This window comes from Monodelphis domestica, chromosome 2 (assembly GCF_027887165.1).
Source record: "Monodelphis domestica isolate mMonDom1 chromosome 2, mMonDom1.pri, whole genome shotgun sequence".
Lineage (NCBI taxonomy): Eukaryota > Metazoa > Chordata > Mammalia > Didelphimorphia > Didelphidae > Monodelphis > Monodelphis domestica.
Window position 1 is genome coordinate 264,699,160 of NC_077228.1, and position 26,902 is coordinate 264,726,061.

The 26,902-nt window shown below is 35.0% G+C and overlaps 1 protein-coding gene across 1 annotated transcript; it reads right to left on the bottom strand.

Moving 5' to 3' along the window:
* Positions 1–11,253: 11,253 nt before the first annotated feature.
* Positions 11,254–12,192, bottom strand: LOC100023127 (olfactory receptor 2G3-like). Its single transcript, XM_001374725.5, has one exon. The coding sequence runs from the start codon at positions 12,187–12,189 to the stop codon at positions 11,254–11,256; it is 936 nt and encodes a 311-aa protein (XP_001374762.4). The 5' UTR covers positions 12,190–12,192.
* Between the last annotated feature and the right edge of the window lie 14,710 nt (positions 12,193–26,902).

Sequence of the window (26,902 nt, forward strand, 5' to 3'; positions counted from 1 at the left end):
GGAAAGTGATAAACATTGGAGGGGATGTGGAAAAATTGGGACACTAATACACTGCTGGTAGAGTTTTGAATTGGTCCAACCAATCTGGAGGGCAATTTGAAATTATGCACAAAGGGCTTTAAAAGAATGCCTAACCTTGGACCTAGCCAAACCACTACTGGGTTTATACCCCAAAGAGATAATAAGGAAAATACTTATACAAAAATATTTATAGCCACACTCTTTGTGGTGGCAAATAAATTGGAAAATGAGGGGGTATCCCTTGATGGAGGTATGGCTGAACAAATTGTGGTATCTGATGATGATGGAATATTATTGTACTGAAAGGAATAATAAACTAGAGGAAGTCCATGTGAACTGGAAAGACCTTTAGGAATTGATGCAGAACAAAAGGCACAGATCTAATAGAACACTGTACATAGAGACTGAAATATTATGGGATAATCGAATATGATAGATTTTTCTACTAGTAGCAATCCAATGGCCCAGGACAATCCAGAGGAACTTGTGAGAAAGAACACTATCCACATCCAGAGAAAGAACTATGGGAACAGAAACACAAAAGAAAAACATGATTGATCACATAATTCAATAGGGATATGAGTAGAGTTTTGATGTTAAAAGATACTAAAATATGAACAACATGGAAATAAGGTTTTGAACAAGAATACATGTATAATCCAATGGAATTCCTTGACAGATCCAGGAGTGGGGAGACAAGAGAGGGAGAAAAATAATGAATCATAAAAATATTCTAAATAAAAAACATTTTTAAAATTCTCTTTCTCATTTACCTTTTGGGGCTTCTCTTGTGTCTTGTGTTTGGACTTCAGATTTTTTGTTTAGGTCTGGCTTATTCCTCAGGAATGCTTGGAAATCTTCTATCTTACTGAATGTCCATTTCCCTCCTGAAAGAATATACTCAATTTAGCTGAATACATGACTCTGGGTTGTAAACCCAAATCTTTCACCTTCCTGAATATCATATTCTATGCCTTTTGATCCTTTCGCTTCTACAAAGCTACTAGATTCTTTGTAATCCTGGTTGTAGCTCCATGATATTTGAATGGTTTCTCTCTGACTGCTTGAAGGATTTTTTTTCCTTGGCTTGGTGGCTCTTGAATTTAGCTATTATATTCCTGGAAGTTGTCATTTGAGGATTTCTTTCTGGAGATGACCTGTGAATTCTATCAATTTCAACTTCATTTTCTTGTTGAAGGTTCTCTGGGCAGTTATCTTTGATAATTTCTTGTAATATGATAGCCAAGGTTTTTTCTTGATCATGGCTTTTAGTGAGACCAATAATTTTCAAATTATCTATTCTAGATCTATTTTCTAGGTCAGTTATTTTTTTTCAATAAGATATTTCATGTTTTCCTCTGTTTTTTCATTCTTTCAATTCTGTCTTATTTTTCTTGGTTTCTCATGAAATTTAGTTTCTAGATGGTCAATTCTGATTTCTAAGACTTGATTTTCCTCTGTCAGTTTTTGTTTTTTCTTTTTCAATTGGCCCATTTCTTCTTACATCACTTTCATTTCTCTTTCCTACTTTTCTTCTGCTTCTCTTTATTGGTTTTTGAAGTCTTTTTTGAGTTCTTCCAGAATCTGTATCCAATCCATATTTTTCTTTTGGACTTTGGGTTGCTTCCTTTGCTATCACTGTCCCCTTCTGAGTCAGAACCTTGATCTTTGTCTCCATAAAAATTTGTTAGAGTTAAGTAGATTTTTTTTGTTGTTGTTTGCTCATTTTCCCTATCTAATTATAGGTAGGCTTGGAGGAATGGTGTGATGGTCTAAGGGCTAAGAGCTTTGAGATCCCCCTCCTCCAGATGATATAATTGACCCTGGACATTCTGATAGCTTAAAGACTTACCTCAGGCTCAGGTGTAAGCTTTTTACCTCACTCTGATCTTGATCAGGTCAGGGCTGTGTATTTAATCCAATCAGGCACATCATTAATTGTCCTGTCTTGAAGCTCCACTCTGAACTGTATGCAAAAAGATAAGTTCTTAGTACTATCATTCACTCCAAAGTGTGAACTTAACCCGAATCTCAAGCCCAAACTACAATGTCCCTGGCTGGGGCTCCAGACTTCTCCACAGGTTTGAAATTTCAAGGGGTAGGAGTTGGCTTGTACCACCATTTCCCTGGACAGGATGCCAGGATTTGGATGTTTATTTGGACATAGGACATAGGTCCTCGAACTTTGGTCAGCAGATGTTGGGGGTGGGGTGGTTTACTCTTCCCTCCTTGCTATAGCTTCTTGCTGGCTTTGCTCTCCTCTTACCCCCATGCCCCAGCTGTTATTTTCCTACCTTTTGGGTTTTTTCCTTCTTGAAATTGTTTCACTATATCTCCTTGTTGGTTCTTTAACTCCTGTATTCATTTTGTGTTGATATTTTAATCTTTGTCAGAGAGGATTCTCGTGGTGGCACAGAGCTGCTCTGGATCACTCCACCACTTTGACTCCACTCTCAGAAGTAGCTTGTAGCTATTTCAGCTTAAATAACTTACTGTCATTTAGTAGTTGACCTTAATGCTTGATGTTTACCAAAGATATTTTACAGCATCACTGAAAATACTATGCTAAAAAGCATGGGAACAAGAACTAGGCCTACTTCACTCCATTGGTGACTGGGAAAGTACAAGTGCTTTGTAATATTTAAAATTACGAGGTTGGTTGTAGTTTAGTAACTTTATTAAATCAAAAGTATTAGTGGTGGTAGAGAGGAAAATGTAGGAAAGAGGTAGAAAGGTTCTCAACCTTTCTAATCTGTGACCACCATTATTGGACCTCTAGCTACATTCCATCATGGGTTCACTCTCCTCCTCCACACACAATCCAAAAACCCAGACTTGCTCCTAAAATCAATTTATAAGCTTTTTTCTCCACCCACTAACTCTCCTATATTACATTTCAGGAACCAATCATTGTTTCTTAATTTTCCTGGGCTGCCCAGAGGGGCAGTGCCTGCAGAATCATCATTTTCTGTCTCATTGATTTATTGATTCTTTAACTTCCTTTTCCTGAGTCTCATCTATATCCGAATTTACTCAGTGGTATTTGACCTCCAGATCACTGAGAGATGCCATCAAAAAAGGCAACATTGGAGAGAAATTCACTCCCAACAGTATTAGGTATTATGTAGACACATGAAACTATGATTTTATGGAGCTGGGTTACAATAATAATGAACTTTTCCAGACAATAAGATTTTCCCTTGATCTTTAAGCCCTCGTGATTGACAGTATCAAAGACTTTGGTCAGACCAACAGATGTGCACAAACCTCTCTTCTGATCCTGGTATTTCTCCTAGAGTTATTGGGCAGCAAATACTATAACCACTATTCCTCAGCCCTTTCTGGAGTCACACTGGCTCTTGAATAGGTGATCATCTTACAGATGAAGGATCAACCTATAAAGGAGGATTCTAACAAGGATCTTGCCAGCAATGACTAAGAGAGATACCACCCTATGATTGTTAAACATATTTCCATTTTCTTTAAAGAGCTGGACAATAGAGGCATTCTTGATCTCCTGAGAGCATAACCTCCCTTTGTCACATAAACCAGATACCAGTCACTTTTTTATAATCAGTGGACTCCCTGCCCTGTAAATCTCTGCTAGAATGGAATCAGTACCAGGCACTTTGCCACACAAGAAGAATAGGCATTCAAACTTTTTGGCATTCAAAACTTTTTCTTCAGTAGGAAACTCAACTACTTCCATTGACTTCAATCTGAAGCATATGGTCAATGGCTTCAGTATTGATTGATGATGGTCTATTGCCAACACTATAGAAGTGTTTGCATCTTTCCAAGATCATGTTCTTATCACTAATCAGTGGAGATGGGTGGGATTAGTTAGGCAAAAAGAAAGATATAAATGAAATAGAAAATAGATTGGTAATCTGAAAAATTATAATAGAACTAACATATATAAATTGGCTATCATCCAATAGAATACACACACATGAACTAACTAAAGGACATAAATATAAAAATCAAATAAGTATTCTATACCAATAAGTAAAAAACAAAAGGTAAAAGTCACTGGGGACAATGAGGTAAGAAGAGGTGTTGTATGGAAAGTCTGTATAAGATAAATATTCTTCTGATTCTAAGTATGTCAAATTGGTATAAATTAAAATACTTGTAGCCTTACTCATTTCCCAACATCTGCAACCTACCAGGTCACTCTTATGTATTTAATATTATTTTCTGCTACCTTCTTTTGGAAAAATGGAGACTTGAACCCAGGACTCCAGTCCCCAGAAGTCCTTACTCACTTCCCAGAATGCTTTGTAATTGTACTGAATTCTCACCTGGGAGAGATCACAAATTATTATTTAAAGAAGTTCTCTGCCTACTGAGCTCTCTTCCTATTTCAGCTTACAAGCAGATAGGTTTTTTCATGATGTAGGTGAGGTTGAATTGGGCTTCTTGGCCCACGTGCTTTCCTTACTTGTATTTTCTTTATATTTTAATCTTCAATAAATCTCTAAAAATATAATACTTCTAGAGAGAAATTAATTTCTACCTGCCTCAGTTTCCCCCCTAATTTTAACTGTTATACTTTCTGGTAAAGAGTAAAATATATGGTAAATTTATATTGGGGGGGTTCAGACTTGGAATATTTCATTTATTATCTTAAAGATACATTATACCAAATGTTAGCATTATTTACAAAAGAAAAAACCCTAAGAAAATATTTAAAGGCATGTTAGAGATCTTCAGAGTGTGAAATATTTGAAGTGTTAGCTTAGATTTCCCAATGCTCAAATGCTTTTAATTTTCCAATCTTAAACATGCTAGTGTCACATCTTACTTTCCAGAGTTGACATCTTTTTTAAATTTAATTTAAATTTTCCATTTTTTCCATGTTACATTATTCTTGTTTTCTCCCTCCACTTTTCCCTCCCCCACTCCTGGAGATGACAAGCAATTTCAATGGGTTATTACTCAATATTTCCATATTATTTATTTTTGTAATAATCTTTTAAAACCTAAACTCCAAATCATATACCCATATAAAAAAGTGATAAATCATATGTTGTCTTATGGACTTCTACTCCCATAGTTCTTTCTCTAGAGGTGGATAGCATTCTTTCTCATAAGTCCCTCAGAGTTGTCCTGGATTGTTGCATTGCTTTTAGTAACAAAGTCAATTACATTTGACCATCTTCAGTTACCATGTACAGTGTTCTTCTAGTTCTGCTTATTACACTCTGCATCAGTTCATGTAGGTCCTTCCAGTTCTCATAGAAATCAAGCACTTCATCATTCCTTATAGCGCAATAGTATTCCATCACCATCATATACCACAATTTGTTCAGCCATTTCCTAATTGAGGGACATCCCCTCATTTTCCTGTTTTTGCCACCAAAAAAGTGCAGCTATAAACATTTTTTTTATAAAAATGGAACCTTTCCCATTTTTTAAAATCTCTTTGGGATACAAACACAGTAGTGGTATTATTGGATCAAAGGACAAAGCCCTTTGAGCATAAATCAAAATTGCCTTCCAGAATGATTGGATCAATTCACAACTCCACCAATAATGCAATGAATTTATATTGTAACCTACACTCAAAGAGTTAGGTCTAATAATTTATATCAGAAAAACCAAGTGTATGTAAAATGCCTACTGTTGAAACTATATGTAGGAACTGGACTGCCCAATATTTATCCTTCACTGCTGTCAGCCATGTCTTATCCTTCACATGGCCAGAATACTTTTATTTGGGTACACAATTCTCAGGTAAGATCCTTTACATAGTTTCTGTGGCTCATGGTTAGTAATGCATTTCAGACTATTCATACATGTTGTTTAAATATCCCTTGTCCTTTAGGTAGCATGCAACTTTAATTTTTCAGAAAGAATATTTCATTCCAGCATTACTAGAATCATATTGTTATTATTAATATAGACCTTTATTTCAGGGAGAAGCTTAGATTATCAAAGCTTAAATAATTTCTCAAAGTTGATTCATAGCCTTTTCTTATTTTCCTCCACTGGTATTCATAGAAAAACAAGAGAACACAAGGAATACCAGGGCATGTTGGATGAACTCTATTTGGGAAAAATGGAAGACTATAGACAGAGCTTTATAGAATTAGATTTTATGAATCTGCCATAAACTGCTTCTTTAGAGGATGTACCCACAATAATTAGTTCATAGACTGGTTTAAGTATCAGAAAAGGAAGAATAGATTGAAGCTATAGAAATTTGAAGAAAGATCAATTAAGAAAACATTACCTGATCAAAAATGACAGATGATTAAATGACTGGAGAGGAAGAGGGCAGATAGGATGACTATTTGTAGAGAGCTAGGATATATGTGAGGGAAATTACCAAAGTAGACTCAAGTGGGCATAAAAAATAATTATAGATAAGGGTGAGGATAGGGAGGTTGAAGATCCAAATGTGAATCCAATGTCATACCTGAATGATTGAGAAAGTGCTGTCACTATTAATGCTTAAATCTATACTTAGAATTTTTGAGACACCTTCTTAGTATAGGTATTATTATTCCCATTTTGAAAATTCAAAACTAAAACTAAAACACAAACTAAACTAAAGCTCAAAGAGACTATGAATAAATAGTGGTATTTCTTCTGAATTTATATATTCCCCTGTTAATATACACCATAAGTAAATTCCCTGCACTTCACGATATGGAACTGGTAGACCACGATCTGATATTTTCCAGGTAACTTAATGCCATACTTCCCCTTGGTTTTAGATAGAGATTACTTATCTAAAGGAAAGCCCCATCAAGTTATTTGCTTTTTAGTGTTTTTTTTTTTAAGTAGGAATGAATATTACATTTCATCAAAAGCCTTTTCTGCATCTTTTGAGATAATCATGATTTTTATCATTTATTGATTATGCTTATAGTTCTCCTAATATTGAATGAGCCCTGAATTCCTGATATAAATCCCATCTGGTCATAGTAAATGATCCTTGTGATATTATGAAAATTTGTTTTTCATATGGTGAATTAATTCCTGTATGTTAATGAAAATTACAATGTATTCCTATGTCTGGGATCTGGGTCAGAGATATCATCCAGTCTGCTGTTTTGTTTTGTTTGCATGTTCTTTGTCTTTAGAATCCCAACAAATGACTTCCTTTTTAACAGAATTGGGTTAATAAGTGAAGGGGGAAAGGGTTCTTAGAGGCTTAATAAATAAGGAATTGTAGCAAAAATAAAAGGGGAAAAATCATGAGGGTGAAAATAAGCACATTAAATCAAATTCAGGAGAGTATCAGCCTCTACTGAAGATGAAGGGAGGTCAATGATTCCTTTGGATCTTGAGGGGTATATCATTTAAACCCATCTTTTGAGAAAGATATTTCTAAAATCTAACTTCAATCTCCTTTTCTATGTTTTCTATGCCTGTTTTCTCTTCTATGGTAAGTAATATGTGCTTTGAGATTCTGGTTATAATAACATATATCATATTTGCAATATATAATATATAGCACACAATAATATAACTATAATAATAACACAATGCCTTATATCATAGAAGATACTTTATATGAATTATGCTAGATATAATAATTCAAAGGCAAGTGCAGTCTTGGCAGCATTGAGGATGACACCACTTCAAAGCAAGTTGGGAGAATGATATACCCAAGGTATTAAGCACCTCTTAGAAAGATCTCAAGGCCTGAGAGAGATTGTAATATATGGTGGCCGGGTCCAGAGGAGGTGTTGTAAGGATTAGCTCTTTGCTAAAAACAAGAAGCAGGAGATCCCACAGGGCAAAGACAGGGACAACATTCCAAAGCTCTCAGGAGCAGAGAGTAAATACAGACTGACAATTGGCTCTCTGGGAAGAAGATAGGAAGTGAGTGGAGTTGGCTCTCTCTGAAAAAATAAAAAGACATTGAAGCTGCCTGGAGATTGGACCATCTTGAAGGAGTGGTTGAGTGAGTGATTACATTATACCAGTGGACAATATGTATGTTAATCATCATTCCCTTTCTGATCCTGCATGGATCTGCAGAGCTGCTCTTCTTACTGGGACTTCTGCCTGACCTAACAGGACTCCAGTTGTGTCATGTCTACTTTGGCCTTGTTCTTGCTCCTATCAAACCCTCCCTAATCTTAATTAATAATTTAAGGAATTAGTTTAGAATAGTTATAGGAAGTTATAAGGGTGTAATCTCTGATTTGGGGTTAAAGTTAGTTATTCCTTGATCCCCTTTCCCTTAAATAAACCTTTTATTTTGTTATATAGTCATAGTTTTGAACCCACCTATTTCAGAGGATAGCTAAGAATGGAAGAGGAATAACAGTTGCTATAGACAGCACTCATCCAGTGAAGTCATCAGTCTTGAGCAGAATCTCTTTTTCTCCATGTTTTCAGTGGTAAAAAGGGAAGGAATAAATATTTACTATTTAGCTATTATGTTCCAGACACTGTACTAAGCATATTTCATTTGATTCTCACTACAGACATATGAAGTAAGTGATATTATTACTTCCATTTTACATATGAAGAACTGAGGCAGACAGAAAGAAACCTGACTTGCTCAGTCTCTCAAAAGTCACTCAACTAGGAAGTATATGAGGCTGATTTGAACTTATCTTCCTGATTACATAAAGTGATCCTCCAGTTCAATCAATTCTAGTCAGACACATTTACTATTTGTGTGACTCCAGGCAAGTCTCTTCACTTTTCTATTCAGTTTCATTATCTCCAAAAAGAGGAAAATAGTAGTACTTACCTCCCAGTGTGGTTGCAATGGTAATAAGGTTAAGCACAATCAGATTGACTTGATATTAAAAATTGAATTGTGCTTAAATGATCATAAAAATTGTGCATACAGACTAACATACATAAATTACATGCAGATATAAATACACAGATACACACATCACTAGAACAAGTAAGTATTTGGAACTCTTGATCAAAATACAACTTTTAGCTTTCTTAGAAGTTCCCCAAAGGCAAGGATTTTGAATCGTGTTATTTCTTTCCATTCCTTGTAGAGCTTAGCATATGGTAGTTATAATAATTTGCCTTCATATAGGATTTCAAAATTTATAAAGTGTACACAGTAACTGAAACATTGTGGAATGATCAAATGTGATTGACTTTGTTACTAAAAGCAATGCAATGATCCAGGACAACTTTGAGGGACTTACAAAAAAAAGAATACTATCCACATCTAGAGAAAGAACTGTGGGAGTAGAAATCCAGAAGAAAACATGTGATTTATCAAGTGTTTATATGGATATGTGATTTGGGATTTTAATCTTAAGAGATTACTTTAATTATAAAAATGAATAATATGGGAAGAGAATTTGAGTAATAATATATGTATAATCCAGTGAAACTGCTTTTCAACTCTATGAAGTGGGAGGGATGAGTGGAGGAAGATAATAAGAATCATGTTACCATGGGTAAAAATTTAAAAGTAATATAAAATAAATTTTTTAAAATGTATAAAGCCCTTTCCTCAAAGGCAACTGAGGTAGATGACATATTATTATCCTCACTTCAAAAAGGGAGAAATCAAAACACTCTCAATTACATCTATTCACAAAATGTAATGTAGTGACTGAGAGATATAAGGAAACCAAACCACTCCACTTTACTACAAATCTATCATAGCTTGTACAAATAAAACAAATGTATCATAGCTTGTAAGTCTTCCTTGGCCAGGCAGACTGTTACAGTGTGTGCTGAGTAAAAAATTTCTAAAAAAGAAGTGAACTTAAACTTATCACATGTCTAATATGTATGTTTCAATTGCACTTGCAGTTTCCATACAATAGAGTCAGACATAGAAATATGTCCATGGGCAAGAAAAACTCTCTTTTGAATTATAAACTACATAATGTCAAGTCTGTGCTTTTTCAGTATTTCCCAAGTAACTAGCACAATGCTATAGATACATTTTCTTTTTTTGTCTCAAAATGCATTTAGAAAATTGAGAAAAACTATCTATAGACACTTGTGCCTGTGAATTCGCAACAAATGAATTAAGTCAAGTTGCATTTTGCTTTGGTTTAAACTAATAAGAAACAATTATAGTCATCCCTTGCTATATCACAGTTCACTTATTTGGCTTTTTTAAAATATATATCTAATTCTGTATCATGGTGTTTTCTCCATATAGCGGCACCAACTACAGTACTGTCTTCTGTATCCTGGGCACTGATTGACTCAGTGTTTATAAGAGTATGGGGAAAGGTTAATAAGAGTGTGGAAAAGATTTATAGGAGAGTGAAAAGGGTTTATAAAGCCTTAATATATATATATGTGAAAACATGACCAATGGACACAATTAAAATAACAATAACTACCATTTTAAAAGTGCTTACTATGTGCCAGGCACTATATTAAGTGCTTTACAATTATATTACCTCATTTGACTCTCACAAGTGTAAGAGGTAGGGGTCATCATTATCCCCATTTTATGGATGAGGAAACTGAGGCAAATAAGGGTTAAATGATTTGCCTAGAGTCAAATGGCTAGCAAGTGTCTGAAGCTAGATTTTAATTCAAGTCTTCCTTCCTATAGGCTTGGTAGTCTATCTAATGTACAGACTAGCTGCCTAGAAATGGAAATGGAAATAGGCATTTCCATTTCTCCCAAGGAATGACTAAGAAATGCCCAGAGATTACAAATGAAGAGAATGACTAAATTTGATAATTGCTTTTGTGAACCTCCAAAAAAAATTAAACAAATTTGGTGAAAAGTAAAAAGTCGCTGATGATTATAGATCTAATGATATGAAGGATTTCGGAGGCCATCTAGTCCAACCCCCTCATTTTACAGATTAGAAAGGCAGGGCCCAGTATATAAAGGGACTAAATACAGATTACTCTTGGACAAAATAAGTGGCAGAGGCAGAATCTGAACCCAAATCTTCTGATTCTAGAGCCATTGCCCTCTCTTATGAATCAAACAGAATACTAAACCAAAGAGACCAACCAGTTGTTTGGTCTATATATTATTCAAATGTTGCCTTAATACCAGACAGACTAAGGAGACCAGGAGTTTTGACATTATAGAGATAAAACCTACATATTATGATTCATATTAATAGGTGGTTAGTATAGCTGAGGGAAGTTCCTAGACTATAGATCTATAAAAATAGAATATATTTTTTCATCTTGCAAAGGTAACATATGATCTAATAAAGAGAGAAAGATGAGATAACTTTTAAAAATCCACTTCAATTTTAAAGATTCCATGGTTCTTTCTTGGTTTATTGAATGGTTCTTTTACCTTGGCTCCTTTCCTAGAAGCCTTTTAAGTGCACCCTTCATATCTTTGTTCCTCAGAGTATAAATGAGGGGGTTGAGGGTGGGAGTCACCACAGTATACAAAAGTGTAATGAACTTGCCTTGCCTATGAGCATAGGAACTATTAGGTTGGATATAGACAGCTGTGATGGTGCCATAGAAAAGGGTCACCACCAAAAGATGTGATCCACAGGTTCTCATGGCCTTTTGCCAAGCTTGGGCTGACCTGATTCTTAGCACTTGCTGAGCAATGAGTGCATAGGAAATTAAAATCAGCCCCAAAGGCAGGAGGAGCAAAACCAAGGAAGCTACAAAAAGCTGTATTTCATTGGCATGAATGTCTACACATGCCAACTTGATCATGGCAGGAACTTCACATATAAAATGATAAAGCCTTCTGTGCCCACAGAGAGGCAACTGAAGAGTGATGGTGCCCTGAATTAATGTGTTGCCCAAACCACTCACCCATGCAACTCCTGCAAGGGTCTGACATAGTCTTGGGTGCATGAAAGTAGCATAGTGGAGTGGTCTACATACAGCAGCATACCGATCAAATGCCATGACGGCCAGAAGAACACATTCAGTAGAGCCCAGGGCCAGAGAGACATAGAGTTGGATGGCACAGCCTATGGGAGTGATGGTCTTGGCTGGTCCCCTCAGGTTCCACAGCAGCTGAGGAACAATACTTGTGGTAAAGCAGAGATCAATGAGGGAGAGATTGGTGAGGAAGTAATACATTGGTGTATGGAGTTTCGAATCCAGGCGAGATACCAAGATGATGGCAGTGTTGCCTAGCAGGGTCAGAAGGTAGGAGATCAAAACAACTACGAAGAGGATCTTCTCCAGCTTGGGTTGGTCTGAAAAACCCACCAGGATGAAGTCACCTCCTGTGCTGTCATTCATTACCTTCATCATTGTGTTCAGGGTCAGGAAAATGCATGAGGATCTGGAGAAAGGGGAATGTGGTATCCACTGACTATAAAAAGCAACCTTGAAAGAGAGCTGTTAGAAATACACTTGAAAGACAAACAATAACACTGGGAGAAAATTAAGAAAAATAATTAGAGCCAAGACCTTCAAGTGATCTCTCTCACAGGAATTAGTAATGAGTTAATTATAATTTTTTTTTTCATTTTGAGAACATCTAGTCTGTGTTCTACTCTATAGATATCTCTCAGAAGATTGACTTGAAAGGGTTAAACATCAAACTAGATGAATTCCATCACAAAGTCTGGACAAAATAGAGCATTATCAGTAAATTATAAGGTTCCTGTCAGATGACGTTGTTGTAGTTGCAAATAGTACTGAAACATTGCAAAGTCTACAGGATGTGATGCATATAAAAGGGTGTAGCTTTCCCACCCCATGAAACCTCTCTCTCTCTGTTTCCATCTCCCTCCTCCACCCTGTATTCTCTCTCTCTCTCTTTTTTTCTCTCTCCCTCTCTCTTTCTCTGTCTCTGCCTCTCTGTCTCTGACTCTCTCCTTCTCTCTCTCTATCTCTCTGTCTCTCTCCCCCCTCCCATTCATTTTCTCTTTATATGTATTTGTATACATATATGTTTTTTCCATGTAAGGCAGACTATGGTTCAGACTAAATTGTTTTTGGTTTTGTTTTTTTTAGGAGAAAGTAAAATTGCTTTTGGAAAATTGCAAAAGCATTTAAAGAACCCAAATTTCTACAAAAATCCATTAACTGTTTTTGTATGACCAGAAGTCATGGACCATTATAATCTTTGAATAACTAAAATATTATATAAATCAGAAAAAAATTCTATGATAAATGAGGCCAATAGAAAGACTGGTATAAAAGTTGTCATTAAATAATTGAAGAACTAAAAGTAAAATGAGCTGGTCATATGGCAAGTTAATTGGGGGGCAAGTTTACGTTTTCCTCTGCTACATGTGTAATATTAGGAGAAAAAAAAGACTAGCCCCAGGATCTTGGTTGGGCCACCTATAAAAGATTTATAGAACATGGAAAAGAGTCCAAAAGGATTATCAGGCATGGATAGGTCAGTGAAATTTGGCAGGATGGAGAAAAAAGATTCTGATTTAGTTAGCATTTACGATTTCCTTGAGTCTTGCTTTAGAACTATGTATTGTCAGATAACAAATACACATGCATTTGTGAATATGAATATATAATTATATGTGCATATACTTAAATGTTTACCCATATGTATATGCACTGACATATAAAGAATTATGAAAATTCGGAGTTCTAAGGGTTTAACAACTGATACCTTGTTTAATCCATACCTGAAAAAGAATCCTAACTACAATCCACTAGCCAAGTAGGCATCTAGCCTTTGACAGAAAATAAATGTCCAAAACTAGAAAACAGACTACTTCACAAGGTAGCTTATATCACTTTGTGATAAATATGTTTTTTCTACTAATATACCAATTAAAACTGCTTCCTTATTTCCTCTACTCATTGTTCCTACTTCAGGCCTCTGGTGTCAAATAGATCAAGTCTAGTCCCTTTTTTTTTTAACTCCTTAGCTTCCATGTTAGAATCCCTACTGTATATTGGTTCAAAGGCAGAAGAGCAGTAAGGGCTAAGCAATGGGGATTAAGTGACTTGCCCAGGATCACACATCTAGGAAGTGTCTGAGATCAGATTTGAACTCAGAACCTCCTTTCTCTGGGCCTGACTCTCAATCCACTGAGTCACCCATCTGTAGCCCCTTTTTCGAAAGATAAGCTTTCAAGTATTTGATAGCAATTATAACGTTCCAGCTGAGCCTTTTTTTTTTCTTTCCCAGACTAAACATTTCCAACTCCTTCAGTTGCTTTTCACATGCATGCCATGGCCTTAAGGCCATTCACCATTCTGGTTTTTCTTCTATGGATATTCCAAATTAACAATATCCTTGATCTGGAGCCTATAAAAGGACAAAATATTCCAAAGGTATTACAAAGAATATATTGGCTCTGATACCTTCCTATACCTCTCTTAATCCAATCTGAATAGTTATCTGCTTGCCTTTATTGTCATTTTGGTTCTAAATTTAGAATCCTAAAATCCTTAGATGTTTCTTTAGATGAACAGTATGGGTTATGCCTCCACCGCATTTTACCAAGAACTAATTTTTTTTACATGTATTCCTAGTGAATTTCATTTTATTGTATCATCCCAGTGATCTACCTGAGATCTTTTGTAATGCTGTCTCTATTATCCAGGGTGAGGCCTAGCCTTTTTAACTTTCTGTCTTCTGAATATTGGATAAGGGCTACATTTATCCTTTCATTCAAATTATTTATAGCAATGATATATAAAATGATAAGCAGAGCACTAGTCATAGATTCCCCTAGTCATTCCACTGTTGTTATTTTTTATTGAAAATTTTTGTGTAGGGGACTGGGAGTGACAGTTTTTTGAACATGGTCATCCTTGTAGAAATGTCTGCCTTTTCCTTAAATTTTTAACATCAATAGCTAGTCATGATGGACCACTCACTCCTTGGAATTCCTCTCCTTTTTCTTCATTGACAGTAAGCCTGCTTTGTATTATTCATAACCCTTGGCAATTTCTTTTTTTGTCTCCCATTCTGGCTCCTCTTCTAATTCTATGGAATAGAAACATCATGTCCTTGGAATCAGAAAACCTGAGGCAAACTATCAGCTCTAATAGAGGGATTAGCATGACAATCAAACCCAAACCTCTCCAGAAATGGAAAACACACTTCAGAATACCCAACTAGTCATTCAGCCTTTAGTTGAAGACCTCCTGTGCTAGGAAAACCACTGCTCCTGGAAGCCGCACATATATTCTAATATATTTAGTTGTTTGGAAATGTTTCCTATATCATTCCTGATTTTTTCTTTTCAACTTTGCCTCCACCCACTACTTCCATTTCTTCTTTCTGGAGGCACACAGAACAAGGGTGGTTCCTATTCATCATAATGTCCTTTCAGATATTTGAAGATATTTATCATGTCTCTCCTGAGCTTTCCCTCCTCCAGATTAATTATAACCAGTTCATATTTTTGTTCCTAGATGAGCACAGTACCTGGAACATAGTACCTATTTAATAAATGTTTATGGATTGAATGAGTGAATTCCTTAAACCAATTCTCATGAACCATCAAGATTCTGAAACATTCTGATTACCATTCTCTGAACACTCACTGTAATGTCAGTGTTATTCCTAAAATGTGTTCCCCAAACTGAAGATAGTCCTCCAAATTTGGTGTGATCAAAGCAGATTATATCAGATGTATCATCACCTTAATCTAGAAGCTATGTCTAAAAAAACATATCAAAGCAATAAAGGTCACATAAGCTTATTGGTTGAAACATTATACTACCAATTCAAATTGAATATGTAATAAACCAAAACCTTCAGCTCTTTTAAAAACTATTCCCAACAATACCTCCCCCACTTTGCACTTGAGATATAGAATTTTAGCTCAAATGTAAAACTTTATATATATATATATATATATATATATATATATATATATATATATATATAATGATTTAATCTTGTTTAATTAGATTGTCAAGAACCTTTTGGAACCTAATCTTACCTCTGTTGCATACTGCTATGAGACACTGAGTGAGTTGTTGGGCTTCTTAGTGTATTAGCTATCCTTCCTAAATGTGTGTTATTTTCAGACTTAAAAACAATACCATTTATGACTTTGACCAAGTCTTTAATAAAATGTGATGAATCAAAAGGCAAAGCACTGAACATCCTTAGAGGTTAATATCAAACCATTAAAACATTATGTTTAAGTTAGATGCTGAAAGTATTTCTGAGTCCTGAAGCATATATTTAGCTCATAACTCTCTGCTTTTCCCATAAGAATGCCATGATACATTTTATAAAAATATATTGTTGAAATCTAGATTAAATATATATGTATACATACATATATATATATATATATATATATATATATATAAAACATTCTCCTGATATATCAGTTCATTAGCCTTGTCAAAAAAAGAAAATAAAGGAAAACAATCTAGTCAGGCATGAAGTTCTTATTGAAACTCTGGTGTGTGTATGATTAGAGCTTTATTTTCTAAATGTTTAACTCTTCAATAACATGTTCTAGAATTTTTTTAGTCATTAATGTTCAGTTCAGTGTCCTGGAGTTTTCAAAATCCATTTTCTTCCCTTATTTGAAAATTGGAAAAACAATGCTCTGGGGCTTAAGGAAATTTTGATGCTCTCCACAATCTTACAAACAGTATTAACAATATTATAGCAATCATGTTTTCCAGTTTTTTCAATACCTGGGAATGTAGTTCATATAGACCAAGTATTTATTAGCTGTGTGATGAGTTGTTTAACCTCTGTAAGCCTCAGTTTTTCATCTGTAAATTGGAAACAATAATATTTACATTATTTACTTTACAATATTGTTCAAAGGAATGCACTTTGTAAACTTTAAAAATATGTATGAGTTATAACCATTCCCTGTGATACTTCTGTTTTCCTATTATTGTAACCTTAATATACTTGTTGCTCTTATTGATATTGCTATATTTGTGGGTTTTTTAAAACCTTTCATTTGCATTATAGAAAGAAGGGACATTAAATTAGAAGGCGAATGTGAGGTAATAAATTTCTTTCTCTGACTCCTTATCTAAGTCTAATTTTAATTCCAACAGCATATATAACAACTTATTTAAATAACCACTTCAAAACCAATATAACCAGAACTGATTCTATCATTTGGTATTTATCATATCTTTCCTTCCTTGTTTTGCATATGGTATCAGCATACTTCCAAGCATTCATGTTGAAAATTTTGGGTTCATTTTTTCACTCATTCCTCTTGATTGTTACCTACATTTTGCCATGCCTTTATTTCTTTTTTTCTTTTTTTAAGTTTAAATTAATTTATTTAGTCAATTTATAACATTCTTTCTTGGTTACAAGAATCATATTTTTTCCCCTCCCTCACCTACCCTCACCCTTCCCACAGCTGATGTGCAATTTCACCTGCCTTTATTTCTTATTTGAAATACATTTTCCATCTTTACTTCTCTCCATTCCCCATTCAACTACCCTACTTTTAACAGTTGTTCTTCACTTGACTATTACAGTAATTTTATGACTGGTTTCCTTTTTTCCACTCTTTTCCCCCTTTAACTCATCCATTAATATCACAGGACTCAGAATAATAAAATAGTTCAGCTGAAAGGGGCCTCAGAAACTTTATTTCCTAATTATCTAATTTTTATACATGAGGAAATATAGGTTCAGAGATATGAAGAAACTGTACAAGGCTGCATGCTGCTAGGGGCAGTTGGCTGACTCAGTGGTTAGAGAGTCAGGCCTGGACAACAGAGAATCTGGGTATAAATCTGACTTCAGACACAGCTATATGACCATGTAGAAGTCACTTAACCCCAACTGCTTAGCTCTTCCCACTCTTCTGTCTTGAAACTGATAATAATGATTCTAAGACAAAAGGAAGAATTCTCCTTTGTAATGCAAACAAAACAAAATCCACTGACTTCCATACCCCATCCAGTAATCTTTTCTTTTTCTTTTCTTTTTTTTTTAACTCTTATCTTGAGTCTTAGAATCAATATTGTATATTGGTTCCAATGAAGAAGAGTGGTAAGGGCTAGGCAATGAGGGTTAAGTGACTTACCCAAGGTCACAAAGCTGGGAAGTGTCTGAGGCCACATTTGAACCTAGGACCTCCCATCTCTAGGTCTGGCTGTCAATCCACTGAGTCACTCAGCTGCCCCTCCCCCCAAGTTTCAATAAACAATTCTTTTTGAAATACAGGTTCCATCATGTTACTCTTCTCTTAAATATCTTCAGTAGCTACCAGATGTCTTTAGTTTTTCTTTATTCATTCAACATAGGTGGAAAAAATTAAAACTATCTCTTTCCATCTGACTGTGGATAGAATATGGAAATATGAACTCTCTTTGCCTTAGATTTTGATTGATGAATAAGCTGAAGTTTTTGTGATTTGGAGTGACAAAATACCTAGATATCATATAGTCAACCAACTAGATGTTATAGTTGATAGAACAGAAAGACTGCTTCAAACATGCACTAGCTGTATGAATCTGAGCAAATCACTTAACCTCTATTTGTTTCAGTTTCTTCATCTGTAAAATGTAGATAAAAATAACACCTACTTCCCAAGGTTGTTGTGAGGATCAAATGAAGTAATAATTGTAAAGTGTTTAGAATAGAGGCACAGTGTAAATATTATATAAATGTTAGTTATTACTAATACTACTACTATAATAGATAAGGAAGCAGAGTAGACATGACTTATTCAAAGTCACATTGCTTTCAAGTTGCATATTGCATATTTGAACGTAAAGCCTTTGATATTAATCCAGTGTGCCTTCCTATTGCAGATCATATTGCAGATGAGGTTCAAATCCTAGAAAAATATTGAAATTATAGTGATGATATCCCACAATTACACAGATACAGAGTATGCAAAAAGCATTATTCACTCTATGAAAGAATTAGGTATATCCTCATTTTACAGATCAAGAAGAAAAGCAACTGTGGTTGGTGGAAAAGGAACTGAGCACAAGACAAGGGTGGACTAAGATTGAATTCTTACCTCTGTTGCATACTGTTGTGAAATATTGGGTGAGTTGTTCAGCTTCTTTGAGTCTCAGAGAGATCTCTAAGATAAGAAATTGCAGGGGAAAAAATGGATAATTTTCACTAGGAAAGGAAGTTTCCTGACTCAGAATGCCAGATTCATAGTAAATCACAGATCTTGTCAAAAAGGCAAAGAAACAGTTTCTGAGGCACAAAATGACTTGTCAAAACTCAAAAAGTTAATTACTAACTGAGCTAAAATTTATCCCAAGTGGTCTTTTAAATGCAGCATTATGTGTCTGAAATTACACTGCCTAAGATATACTGTGGATCAGATAAAAATGATAAATATTCACTTAATATCTTTAATTAAATTTATATATGTATATGTATATATAATATATATAATAGCAGGAAAAGATAGATAAAAGAATATCTTTCCCTTCCCCCTTGCAATCATTAACAAAAGGGACAGAGTTAAGGAAATCCCAGTTTGAGTGGAAATATCACCTCTACTCTCACATGTGGAAAAAATATGTTGCCTTAGATATTTTGTAACATGCCTTTTGTACTGTATCTTCTGTTCCTTTAAGGTGTCAGGATCAATTTGGAAATATGTTTTGCATGATAATATATGTAAAACCCAAATCAAATTGCTGTCTGGGAGGGAGGGAGGGAGAGAGGAAGAAAGGGAGAGAGACAATTTGGATCATATACTTTCAGAAAACTTATGTGGAAATTTGTTATTACATGTAATTGATAAAATAAAATATCTTCATATTTTATTTTATATCTTTATAAAAATATATCTTTATAAAAATAATAAACTGTCAGATTCAAAAGAATGTATTAGGCCTTAAAAGATAATGATAGACTACAGGGAATAGAGTTCTGGAATTAGTAAAAGCAATGGTCAAAAGGAACCCAAGTAGTACAAAAAACAACTTGGACTAGGATTTTAAATGAATTAGAAAGAATTGAGGGAGGGGGGAAGTAACACTGGTCATTTCACTTTTCAACATTTATCAAGAAATATCCTTATATGGAATTAAGTAAGAGTATACAAAGATATCAGAGAACATGACAATTCTGCTCACTTCATCCCAGTCCTCTCCTACATTCTTCTGCTCTTTTCCAAGAAACAAGAGAGTACTGACTCTAAGCTATATGAGCAATTTTACAATGAAGTCTCTAAATAGGAGCTAGAGGTCCCTGAAGATGGACACCTATAGAGAATCAATGAGCAAATGCAAGTTAGTTACTCTGCAGAGGCCTCTGGGAAATCAAGTTCCCATAGTAGCAATTAACTTCAAGCACAGAGGTGACCAGAGCAGAGATTCTCTAAGGAAAAAAGAGGGAAAAAATCATTCTTTCACTTTGCTTCTTCATGCCAGAAGTTATCAGAACAAGATACAGAACATGTCCAATGCATCATAATCTATGCATTATTGGAAGATGACAGATTAAGAGAAAGGAAAAGAAAAGGTTACCAAAATCATGGAATTTCTAATATAATGATTCTTTCCTCAGTTAGCTGCAACTGCCATAATTATCATCATAATGTTATATAACTAAAATGCAGGCATCATTATCATTGTCATAATCATAATCTGGACATTTTTCTTAAGTATATTATTGTAAAAGTGCCATACAGAAAGGATTATATTGTTATGGCTTCTACCCACTTGGAATTCATATCAACAAACTAATACTTGCACATATACACATGAGACTAGAACCTGAATGAACTGAGGGTAAAGTACTCTCATCATGTAAAGGTCACAGTCAAGACCTTGGAAACTAGATAGAACAACAATGCAATATCCATTACTGAATAGAGAAAGTCAAATATTTCTGCATTGATCTGGACAGATTCTCTAAGAATAAATATGTTGGGATAGTATTTTAGAAGATGTTTTTATCATGAGAACTTGAGGGAGAAAGGACACCCCCTGGATAAAATTGTCTGATTTCTAATCTTCATTATAAATTCTAAATTGGTGTCCTCAAATCTTTTATTTTCTCAGTTCATCCAAACTATGAGGAGATTGGACTAAAAAATGTTTAAGATCCATTTTGACCCTGATATTAGACAACTCTATCATTCAAAGATATGGCATATCTGACAAGATATAAACATTGGTAAAGGAGCAGGGAATTTAACTGAAATATGTCAAAAAGGAGGCAGGAGATTCTGGAATCAATAATGCACTCAGTGTAAGAATTAGACATCAGTTTATGAGCAAACTTTATGTGCAAAGACTATGAAAGATATGATAGGTGCTGCATGAAAAGGGGAAAGGAAAAGATATAAAAAATACAAAAGACACTTCTTCTGGAAGAGTTCATAATCCAAATGAAGGGACAGAATGCAACATATAAATTAATTTATTTAACTAGACCTGCAATTTCTTCACTGTGTGTAGTTCCTAGTGAGGAACTTCCTTTACCAGTTCAGATTGGCATTTTCTCTGCAGCATAGAGTGATAGAAAGTTTCCTTGGGCACTAAAAGTTTATGACTTGACCAAGGTCATACAACCATATTAGAGGTGGTGCTTTAACTCAAATATTCCATTATTTCAATGCATCCTCATTTTCATCTATACCACTTCCACTATGCCACTATGCCACTATGAGCTTCCTCTTCTAACATAATATAAGAACAGAATAAGTTTAAAAGTGTAAATTATATATAAACAAGTAAAATGGAGTATAAAAGTCATAAAAAAACATAGACTAAATGAGTGATTAGAAACAATAGTATAGAAAAGGATATCTAGTAAGTTAGAAAGGAGAAATGGTTATATATAGGAAAAAAGCACATAAGAATGTATGCTAATCAGCTCATCAGCTTTAACTTCACTTCTTCTAGGCAGTGTCACTTGATAGAAGAGGTTGACAAGTAAAATTGACATTAAAGCTGGGAAGATATATATATATATATATATATATATATATATATATATTATCTCACTGGTCATCCTGAGACAACACAGCCTCATTAGCTTCTGGAAATACCATTTGACTAACAATATTTCCTACTACCATCTTTATGGCACTCAGAAAAATACCAAGTACCCTTTGTAGTTTGTATAAGATATATGTCAGCTGCAAAGTGGGGTGGGGGTGAGAATAAGCAATTTTTTTAAAGAAATTTAAAAAAAATGAAAAACTCATACTTCAATTTGATTTCAGTGTTTGTCAGTTCTCTCTCCAGAGGTGGATTTTTCATGACAAGTCCTTCAGAATTATCTATGGTCATTCTATTTTTTTTCACATATACTTTGTTTTTATTTAATTTAATTCTTTTCTTTCCAATTACATGCAATAACAATTTTAACATGTTTTCCAAAACTTTGAGATCCAAATTATTTCAGTCACTCTCTTCCTTCCTTCACTTCCCCAAGATGGCAAGCAATTTGATCTGGGTTGTATAATAATGAAAAAAAATATTTCCACATTAGTCATATTATTAGAGACAATTCAGATAAAACCAAAGTCCAAAAATAGAAAGACAAACAAAATTAAGTACTTTGATCTGCATTCAGATTCCATAATTTCTTCATCCGGAGGTGGATAATGTTTTTCATCATAAGTCCTTCAGAATTGTCTTGGATATAAAGTATAGCTGAGAATAACTAAATCTTTCACAGTTGATCATCACATAAAATTGCCATACTATGTACAATGTTCTCCTGGTTCTGCTTACTTCATTCTGCATCAATTCAAGAAAGTCCAGATTTTTCTGAAATCATTCTGCCCATCATTTCTTATAACACAATTGTATCCCATGACAAATATATACCACAACCTGCTCAGCCATTTCCCAATTAAAAGACATCCCCTCAGTTTTCAGTGCTTAGGATGCTACTTCTCCTCAGCACCTACCAATACAGACTACCTTAAAAGACCAAAAACCCCAAATTCATTTGAACGAAGGGACTCTATAGTAGGGAGAAGCATTGAAAGTACATGGGATTTGGGCATTGCCACACTGTAAGGGGGTGAAAAAGCTCCCAACAAAACATGAGCTGATCTACCCTCCCCAATCCCATCTACGGAGCAAGAGTCAGAGCCAGCATGTGCCAGAATCAGTGAGTGAGCAAGGGGCACCTCTAAAGTGAGTGAGGGGGCACATCTAGGTCCTTGGCAGCTGACTAAGACCACAAAAGACCCCTGAGAGCAGCTACACCTGAAACCCTATCAGGCTGAAGAGTGTAGACCATGGGCACTCAAGGGAAGATAGCATAGAAAAGGGCAACAAACAGCAGAAGCTGCGGAGATTCAAGAGCTTACCTCAGGCAAAATCCTTGCTCCTTAATGCCATACACAGAGAGCCTACCCATCTCACTCAGATTTCTGAATAAAAAGGAAAGTAAAAAGCTCCACAATGATGGCAAATGGTAGTAGTCTCTCGGTAACCGAGGATGACGATTGTCTTTGTGCATTTTTGTGCACAAAGACACTTGTGCATGAAGATTTAAGTGGAAAAGTCGATGCACAGAGACAGTCCCACTCTCGCGGCATTGGAAGCCTGAGTCCAGTGGTACAAAAAGTCATTACACCTGGAGACTTCCTCAGCTGCATTGGATGGCCGTGTTGTCTTCTGTGCTCCAACACGCCCTAAGCACTCCACAGTGCTTTGCTGCGTCACCATCTCAGCTGTTGAACCTTCTTGTTGGTTTCTTCTGCCTGTTCCGCCGAAGCAGTCTTCACATGCTAGGTGAGCAAAGCCCTGGTTCATCAGGGGTCAATGACCTGATGGCTACCCTCACAAGGTTTAGCGGGCCTGTCGAAGCCGGGATGTGGCCGCTGCCTCATGCTAGCAGCTACTAGGAGACACAAGTGAGAGCTGGGTGTCAGGTGGGGGTCAGAGGCTTGAGAGCTGCCCTAGGAGGGCATGACAAGCCCTCCATACCAAAGATATTACTCCTCCCTGAGCACCCCATACACCCAGGAACAACAACTTCCCCACAACAACAACAAAAAAAAAAACAAGAAGAAGGGACTGACCCTGGAAAATTTTTACAGAGGAAAAATCCAGGCTACAGAGGAAATAGAAGAGGAAATTCAAATAAATGCACCAAAACCTTCCCCAAAGTGGAAATTGTCCACAAACGCTTGAAGAATTTAAATTGGAGCTTATAAAAAAGATGGAAGCCTTCTGGCAAGAAAAGTGAGAAATAGTTCAAAGAGAAAGTAATATTTTAAAGGACAAGAACTCTGAATTGGAGAAACAGCTGGAAGCCACAAAAAGCTGGATAGACCAAACTGAAAAGGAAAATCAAAAGATTATAGCAGAGAAATCAAAAGATTATAACAGAAAACCTGGCCTTAAGGACCATAATTGGGCAACTGGAAACCAATGATCTTGCAAAACAGCAAGGATTAATAAAGCAAAGTCAAGAGACTGACAAAATAGAAGAAAACATAAAATATCTCACTGAGAAGATGATGGGTCAGGAAAACAGAGCACAAAGAGATAATTTAAGAATCATTGGTCTCCCTGAAAACCCAGAAATAAACAAAAATCTTGACATCATACTACAAGAAATTATCCAAGAAAACTGCCATGATGTTCTCAAACAAGGGGGCAAAACAGACATTGAAAGAGTTCATAGAACACCCTCTATACTGAATCCTCAAAAGACAATTCCCAGGAATGTAATTGCCAAATTGCAAAATAGATCTGATTAAAAGAGATAGGAAAGGTAAATACATACTGATAAAAGAGAGTATAGACAATGAGGAAATGTCAGTAATCAACATGTATGCACCAAATGGTATAGCATCCAGATTTCTAAAGGGGAAACTAGTGGAACTGAAGGAGGAAATAAATAGTAAAACAATACTACTGGGAGACCTGAACCTACCACTATGCAATTTAGATAAATCAGATCAAAAACTAAATAAGAAAGAGGAAAGAGATTTTAATGAAATCTTAGAAAAATTAGAGTTAATAGATATATGGAGGAAAATAAATAGGGACAAAAAGGGATACACCGTCTTTTCAGGAGCACATGATACATTCACAAAGATTGACCATGTACTAGGTCATAAAAACATGGCAAACAAATGCAGACAAGCAGAAATAATAAATGCAACCTTTTAATATCATAACACAATGAAAATGATCATCAGTAAGAGTACATGGAGAGGCAAATAAAAATTAATTGGAAATGAAATGATATGATTCTCCAAAATTGGTTAGAGAACAAATCAAAGAAACAATTAATAATTTCATTGAAGAAAATGACAATGATGAGACATCCTTGCAAGCTTTATTGGATGCAGCCAAAGCAGTACTCAGGGGAAAATTTATATGCTTGAGTTCATATATTAACAAATTAGGGAGGGCAGAGGTCAATGAATTAGACATGCAAATCAAAAAACTTGAAAGGGAATAAATTAAAAATCCCCAAAATAAAACTAAATTAGAGATCCTAAAAATTAAGAGAGAAATTAATAAAATGGAAAGTGAAAGAACTATTAAACTAATACATAAGACTAGAACCTGGTATTTTGAAAAAATAAACAAAATAGACAAAGTACTGGCCAACAAAATGAAAAAAAGGAAAGAAGAAAACCAAATTAACAATATCAGAGATGAAAAAGGAGACTTCACCTCCAAAGAAGAGGAAATTAAGGCAATCATTTAAAGCTTTTGCCCAATTATATGGCAATATAATATGCCATTCTCAGTGATATGGATGAATATTTACAAAAATAAAAATTGTCCAGATTAGCAGCCATAGAAATAGAATTCTTAAATAATCCCATCAGAAAAAGAAATCCAACAAGCCATCAAAGAACTCCCTAAGGAAAAATCCCCAGTGCCTGATGGATTCACAAGTGAATTCTATCAAACATTCAAAGAACAGCTAATCCCAATACTATACAAACTATTTGACATAATAACCAAATTCCTTTTATGACACAAATATGGTACTGATTCCAAAGCCAGGCAGGTCAAAAACAGAGAAAGAAAACTATAGACCAATTTCCTTAATGAAAATTCAAGATGCAAAAATTTTAAATAGAATACTAACAAAAAAGACTCCAGTATGTCATGACTAGGGTTATTCACTATGACCAGGTGGTATTTATACCAAGAATGCAAGGATGGTTCAATATTAGGAAAACCATCCACATAATTGACCGTATCAACAAACAAACCAACAAAAATCACATGATGATCTCAATAGACGCAGAAAAAGCCTTTGATAAACTACGACACTTATTCCTATTGAAAACAGTAGAAGGAATAGGAATATAAGGGTCTTTCCTAAAAATAATAAATAGTATTTATCTAAAACCATCAGCCAACACCATCTGCAATGGGGATAAACTAGATGCACACATCTCAGCAGCAAGAATTAGAAAGGGAAATTCCATTTAAAATCACCCTAGACAATATAAAATACTTAGGAATCTATCTGCTGAGACAAACACAGGAACTATATGAACACAACTACAAAACATTTTCCACATAATTAAAACTAGATCTAAACAATTGGAAAAACATTAACTGCTAATGTGTAGAATGAGTTAACATAATAAAAATGACCATTCTGTCCAAACTTATTTACTTATTTAGTGCCATACACAGTGAACTAAAAAAAAAAACTTTTCCTTACTGAATTAGAAAAAACCATAGCAAAATTCATTTAGAAGAACAAAAGATCAAGGATATCCAGGGAAATAATGAAAAAAAAATGTGAAGGAATGTGGCCTAGCAGTCCAAGATCTCAAACTATATTATAAAGCAGTGGTCATCAAAACAATATGGTACTGGCTAAGAGATAGAAGGAAGGATCAGTGGAATAGACTTGAGGGAAGTGACCTCAGCAAGATAGTCTATGATAAACCCAAAGATCCCAGCTTTTGGGACCAAAATCCACTATTTGATAAAAACTGCTGAGAAGATTTGGAGACAGAATGGGAAAGATTAGGTTTGGATCAACAGCTCACACCCTACACCAAGATAAACTCAGAATGGGTGAATGACTTGAACATAAAGAAGGAAACTATAAGTAAATTATGTGAACACAGAATAGTATACATGTCAGACCTTT